Source organism: Orcinus orca, chromosome 6 (genome assembly GCF_937001465.1).
Source record: "Orcinus orca chromosome 6, mOrcOrc1.1, whole genome shotgun sequence".
In the NCBI taxonomy this organism is placed as follows: Eukaryota; Metazoa; Chordata; class Mammalia; order Artiodactyla; family Delphinidae; genus Orcinus; species Orcinus orca.
This window is the reverse complement of record NC_064564.1, coordinates 65,913,871-65,920,245: the sequence shown is the minus strand read 5'-3', so window position 1 is coordinate 65,920,245 and position 6,375 is coordinate 65,913,871. Positions and strand designations below refer to the sequence as shown.

The 6,375-nt window shown below is 47.7% G+C and overlaps 1 protein-coding gene across 1 annotated transcript in view; it reads left to right on the top strand.

Moving 5' to 3' along the window:
• Positions 1-2,428: 2,428 nt before the first annotated feature.
• SLC1A1 (solute carrier family 1 member 1) overlaps positions 2,429-6,375 on the top strand; it is a 63,518-nt gene continuing 59,571 nt past the window's right edge. The window contains exon 1 of the mRNA XM_004279099.3: positions 2,429-2,951. Within this exon, the coding sequence (XP_004279147.1) occupies positions 2,861-2,951 (91 nt within the window). The 5' untranslated portion in view covers positions 2,429-2,860. The remainder of the gene's footprint in view (positions 2,952-6,375) is intronic.

Here is a 6,375-nt window from a genome sequence, read left to right as displayed (position 1 = left end):
TGACCAATATACAAGGGTTCTAGTAATTGTGCAATTTGCAGAGACGTGGATGGACCTAGAGACTGTCATACAGAGTTAAGTCAGAAAAACAAGTATCGTATAATATTGCTTATATGTGGAATCTAGAAAAATGAACTGATGAACTTATTTGTAAAGCAGAAATAGACACAGACATAGGGAACAAACATATGGATACCGGGGGGGAAAAGGGGGGTGGGATGAATTGGGAGGTTGGCATTTACATATATACACTACTATGTATAAAATAGATTACTAAGGAGAACCTACTGTATAGCAGAGGGAACTCTACTCAGTGCTCTGTGGTGACCTAAATGGGAAGGAAATACAAAAAAGAGGGCATATATATATACGTATAGCTGATTCACTTTGCTGTACAGCGGAAACGAACACAACATTGTAAAGCAACTATACTCCAATAAATATTAATAATAAAATATATGTATACCAGGGTTCTTGTGGGTGTGAAGTGGCTCAGGGTGTGTTCATGACAGGCAGGCAACGAGAGGAAGTAAAAAGATGCCTGTCCAGGTTGACCCCCAAGTAAAACTCATGATGACGCTTGTATGCCAGACACTGTTCTAAGTCTTTTACATACATTCTAGTATTCAGTTCTTACAATACCCTCATGAGATAAATACTACTAATGCCCCCATTTACAGATGTAGAAACTGAGACACAAAAAAATTTAAGCAACTTGCCCAAGGTAACCCAGCTGGTAAGTGGTAGTGCTGGGATTTAAACCTAAATATCCTACTCCCAAAACCCAGGTGTAATTATCTCACTACATACACCTCAAAAAATTGTGATGTACAAAGTCTGCTTAGATTCTTCCACGCTTTTCTCTTTAGGACCTCTTTATTTCTTAAATACAGCCCTATCCACACTGTAATGGGCACAGGTATGCTTATGGTAAACACTTTAGAAAATACAGAAAAATAGAAAGCAAAAAGATTCAAGTAATAATATCACCCCAAAATGACCACTGTTAAAATTTTGTGTTTCCTTCTAGACTTTTTTCTAAGTACATGGTTTTGCTCTAGGTTTGTTTTACATAGTTGTGATCACGTGATATATACAATTTTCATCTTCCGGTCTTCCCTCATATTATGACATGTGCTATCCTATGCTATTAGAAATTTCATAAACTTCTTTTATAGACGCTGCATAATGTACAGTTACGTGGCAGTTCCATAATATATTTACCACTCTTCACCTTGAACATCTGAGTATTTCCAGCTTTTTTACTGTGGGATGGATGTCTTTGTCCCCTCTTTCTCAATAGTTTCCCTTCTTCTGACATTTCTTCAGATCTTTCCCAGGCACACAGTGACATTGGTGTCCCTCTAGCTTTCCTTCTCTCAAAATTTATTTTTTGGAAAGGAGCTGATAAACTCATTCCTACTAAAGTGTACATGGTTCACAAAACTTATTTTCTCTTCAAGGACACTTCTGTCAATTTAAGCCAAAGGAATGGAGCTCTAATTGTGAGGGGTTAGTCACCAGAAAATCTAGCTGGGAGATTCCCCCACCCTCCCCAATCAGAGGAGACTCTACAATAGCAAAAAGGTGCAGGGCTGACTTAACGTTAGGAAAGCTAATGAGAAGGCAGACTGGAGCTGCAGAGGTGGTGGCGTGGTAAAAGGGAAGGAAAAAGTTTTGTATAAGCGAGGGTGAAAAAACTGGGTAGAAGAATGGAAGAGAATTAGAAAATTCACTTAGCTGCACTTACCTAGTTTCTCCACCTCTCCTGTGTCTGCCTTTCCAAAGCATCTGGCCTTAGGGATGGGCCCGCCCACCTTCTCCTCAGAACTGCTCGGTCGGTTTCTCAGTCCCAATCATTCTGCCAAGTCTCACAGCTTTGGGGCCTTGCGCGGCCACGGAGCCGGTCGCAAGGAGCGGCAGTGAAGTTCTAAGAGGGCCCATTCCAAGCCCTGGGTCCACAGACCATCCTGTGGGAGCGTCACCTCCCTCGGCTTAAGGAGGAGAGTTAACAATACCTGTGGGGGCAGGGGAGTTTGAGGCCTCGTGTGAAAGTTCACAAAGTCCTGTCCTGCTCACCGCCCCCCCAGCACTCTTTTTTTCCCCCTCCTCCTAGAGGTTTCTAGGAGGCTTTCCAGGCTGCTGGCCAATCCGAGGCTGCAGTGGAGAAGCAAATGGGACCCAAGACAGAACTCAGTTCCCCACGACTCTCCCCACTGCGATGCTGCACTAGCAGTGGCTGGTATGGAGAAAGAGGAGGCGTGCTGGTGTGCCGAATGAAGTCCAAGCCAAAGGGGCCAGCGACTCCGCCCCTCTGGATTAGGGAGAGGAGGAAACCATAAATCCGAAAACCTAGCCTGACCAATTAAAAAAAAAAAAAAGCGAGAGGCTCCAGCCTAAGGCTGGGGAGGAGCACAGCGGTCCCTGAGTAGCCGTCCCCGCTGCAGCCACAGCGTGGGAGCCCTCCCACGCCTGCTCCACCGGGACCCCCAGGCGCACCACGCACGCACCCACCCGCCCTCCTCCCTGGGCCGGCCGCTCCTCCCTCTTTCCTCGCTGGTTGGCCGCGGCGCCGCAGAGCGCGGCGGCGGCAGGAGGAGCCGGGCGCGCCCGCCACGCACGGCCACCGAGCTAGCAGGGGCTGCAGGCGCGGCGCGCGAGCTCAGGTGGCGGCGGAGGCGGCGACAGCGGCTGCGGCAGCGGCCAACGCACACCCTCTCCCCAGCGCGCCCGCATCCCTCCTGCACTTAGCCGCGGAGCCGCCGGCGGTTCCCGGGCTCCACCGGCCTCCGCGCGCACGGCCGAGCCCCACGCACAAGAGCGGCCGCCTCTCCTGTGGTTCGGAGCCCGGGCGCCAGCTATGGGGAAGCCGGCGAAGAAGGGATGCGACTGGAAGCGCTTCCTGAGGAATAATTGGCTGCTACTCTCCACCGTGGCTGCGGTGGTTCTAGGTGAGCTGCGTGGCGGGTGGACGACGCGCGCACCCTCACGCCCTCTCAGCGCCCAGGCCGCGTGCGGGGCGGGCGGGTGCGAGGGTGGGCGCGAGGGTGGGCATGGCGCTGGCGCACCCGATGCTCGGGTCCCTCGGCTCCCCCTCGGCCTCGGACACCACGCGGGGGCTTACCCTCTAGGGTGTTGATTTCTGCGTGCAAAGAACAAAGCTCCTCCGGGACTCCCGTTTGGGTGTTCCGCGAGCTGCGGGTTCCTGCTTTACCCAAAATGGTCAAAGGGGCTTGCAAGGGAGAAAGGGAAGCAAGAGCTCTCGGTTCTTCCCGTGTGGAAGCAAATGTGGTTTAATTTTTTAAATCCTATCTGCTCCCCCCTTTTTTTCCTGAACCATGCGTTGTCCGGACAGGGATTGAGTGTGGATGATGGTTCCCGATTGGACTGGAAGAGGCACCTGAACCTCAGGGATGGTCCGGTTCCCGCGGGGAGGGAGGAGGTGGATGTTACCTTCGGTCGGTCACCCTGGGCAGTGCCTGGAAAGTGCCTTCCCACGCGGCTAGCCAATGCCCGCACTGAGGCACGGAAAACGTGCCAGATTCGTGCTTGAATTCAGGAGTATGTAGTTGTGGCCCGCAGGATGTCAAGGGGAAGAGAGCTATCAGATTTCTCCCTTTCCCCCGTGCAAATCTACCGAGGTAGCCTCCCTGAGCTTCCTTGCTCTCCACATTGGTTTTCTATTGAAAGTAATTTTTAAGTCATATGCGCTTGTTTTTAAACAAGGTGTATTTAAGTGATTCATTCCTGAGAAATCACTGGACTAGGTGAATGTCAGATCCATTGCTCAGAGGTATGAGTTGTTCCTATTTAGACTCTGAATTTCTGCCAGGTTGTCTGTTTTACACCTTGGGCCCTGGGATGCTCCTCTTTGGCGTTGGCGCCTGACTGCCTCCTTTCCTCTAAGAGTTGGCACAGGTGGGGACACCCAGCAGGTGAGGCTCCTTTGAAAACCCCACCTTCCATTTGGAAACTGGAGCTGGGGAGAGGGTTAGCCTGTACCTCTCCCAGCCTCATGCACTTTTCTCTCCAGCTGCTGCTTCTGAATCTCAGAATATTTGGTGTTGCCTGCTCCCCCTCTTGGTGCCCAACCCCCCGCCCCCCCAAAAAAAGTCTGTGGAGGTTAATGGATTCCTCAGGGTCGGATTTGTTCCTCCAGATCCTTATGCAAAGTCAAGTCAGGTTTCTAGTAAATAAATAACATTCTGGAATTACCTTAGTAGAGGCCACGTGTGGGAGGAAAAGAGAGAAGTAGAGGAGCAAGTCTTGACTGCTTAACTCTTTTCCCCAAGAAGAACCACATGGTTTAGGGCATTTGTTTTGTTTTGTTTTGGTTGGTTGGTTGGCTGGTTGGTTGCGTTGGGTCTTCATTGCTGCACGCGGGCTTTCTCTAGTTACGGCGTGCGGGGGCTACTCTTCATTGTGGTGCGTGGGCTTCTCATTGCGGTGGCTTCTCTTGTTGCAGAGCACGAGCTCTAGGCATGTGAGCTTCAGTAGTTGTGGCGCGCGGGCTCAGTAGTTGTGGCGCACAGGCTTAGTTGCTCCGTGGCATGTGGGTTCTTCCCGGACCAGCTTGAACCCGTGTCACCTGCATTGGCAGGCGGAGTCTTAACCACTGTGCCACCAGGGAAGTCCCTGGTTAGGGTGTTTTTAAGGGAATAGTTATCCCACCCCATCACGTTTTAAATAACAGATGCCTCAGAGAGAGAGTGATTTCTTTTCCCCACAGCCAAATAGCTGAGATGGCCTTGTTTGTTTTCCTAGTGACAAGATTCCAGAATTAATTGTTAAATCCCATTTTAAGGATGGTTTTGGGTAGCCTGGCATTTCCCTCCCAATCCCCCATGGGCGTGAAATGATCCTGCCTTTTCAGCTGTGAGGTTTTCCAGAGATACTCACCTATTAACCAAGTGTGGCACACTAGTGTTGAGTTTACCGATTCACTGGAGGCTGGTTTGGCAAAGATTTTGAAAATTGTCCCCTGGCCTTTGGAACTTGTTGCATAAATACGTCTTCAGAGTCACGGGAGATAACATGTCTGTTTTGCAGACGTGGCCTTTGGTGTCAGATGGGCAATTTCCTCCAGTTTTAATGTGGGTAAGCCCCAGGAGCTTGATTCAGATACTTTGCTCCAGAAAGGAAAAACACCATATAAAAATTGTAAGCGCTCAACTGAAGTCTTTCAGCACATTTGCAAAAGGAGCAACGTCGGGCAGTCCCTGAGCATTTCAGCTCCTGGTCTGAGAAGTCAAGCCTACACCACCCTCAATGTGTCCATCACAAGGCACTTCCCAGAGTCCTCCTCTTTTCCTCATTCTTTGGAACACTGGGCTTGAGTGCAAAAATCATACCTCTGTCTGTGTAGAGTCTGTGCTAACTCATTCGTTTAAACCCAGAAGTGACATTGCAGCTAACTTATAACAGGGGTGCTAAGTCCATCCATAAGCCCTTTAGGCCATGATAGTAAGTTTATTTTTATAACAGTCTTGATTGATACAGAAATCACAAGCACTCTCATGTAGCCTCCTTTCTGAACCTTTCAGTATGTGGATCTTAAAGAAGAAAAAACAGTTAAACTTATTTATTACCCTGACAGAATATCATCTCCTGATTAAAATTGAAATGTTTTGTCCCTGCTATAATTCAGCAGCACTGACACTTTAAAATATTTTGATTTTTGAAGTGAGGGGCAAAGGTTTTTCCCAGCCATCTTAAAGCCTCTGATTTTTGAAGACAGCATTTGAGGGGAAATGAAATTAAAAGTCATCTTTATTAGGTGTAAAAGTTAATTTCTTTCATGGACAAGGAGATGCTAAAAGCTAAATACTTCCTCATATTCTTATTCATGAGATAAAGGGATTGAATAGTTAAGTGACCATCTTTGTTAATTTCTGTGAAACCCTACAAGGTCCTGGAAATAATATCTTGGATTTTCAGGTGAGAGGCCTTTACTAAAATCTGATTAGGAACAATTTTCATTGCATCTATTACAATTCTTTCAAGCTTTTTCCCTGCTTCCGTAGTGTAGTAGTATGAGCACAGAGCCTGGAGTCAAGAGTTCTAGATTTGAATTCTGATACTGTCATGTTCTACCATTTAGACAAAATCTCTGATTCTCTGGAATCCTCAATTTCCTCATCTGGAAAATAGGGATATAGGTCATTACCTCATTTGCTATTAGAGTTGTTTAAGATAATGTGAAAATATCTAGTTGTGTGACTGGCATATAACAAGTACTCAATAAATGTCATTTTAAGATGATTTGAATAATTTCATTGTGAGGAAATTAATATTTTCTTATAAAATAAGGTCTCTCGTGGTCTTTCTCTGTTCTGCTTGGTGTCCAGCCTAGAATTCTGAGTCCAAGGTGATTCA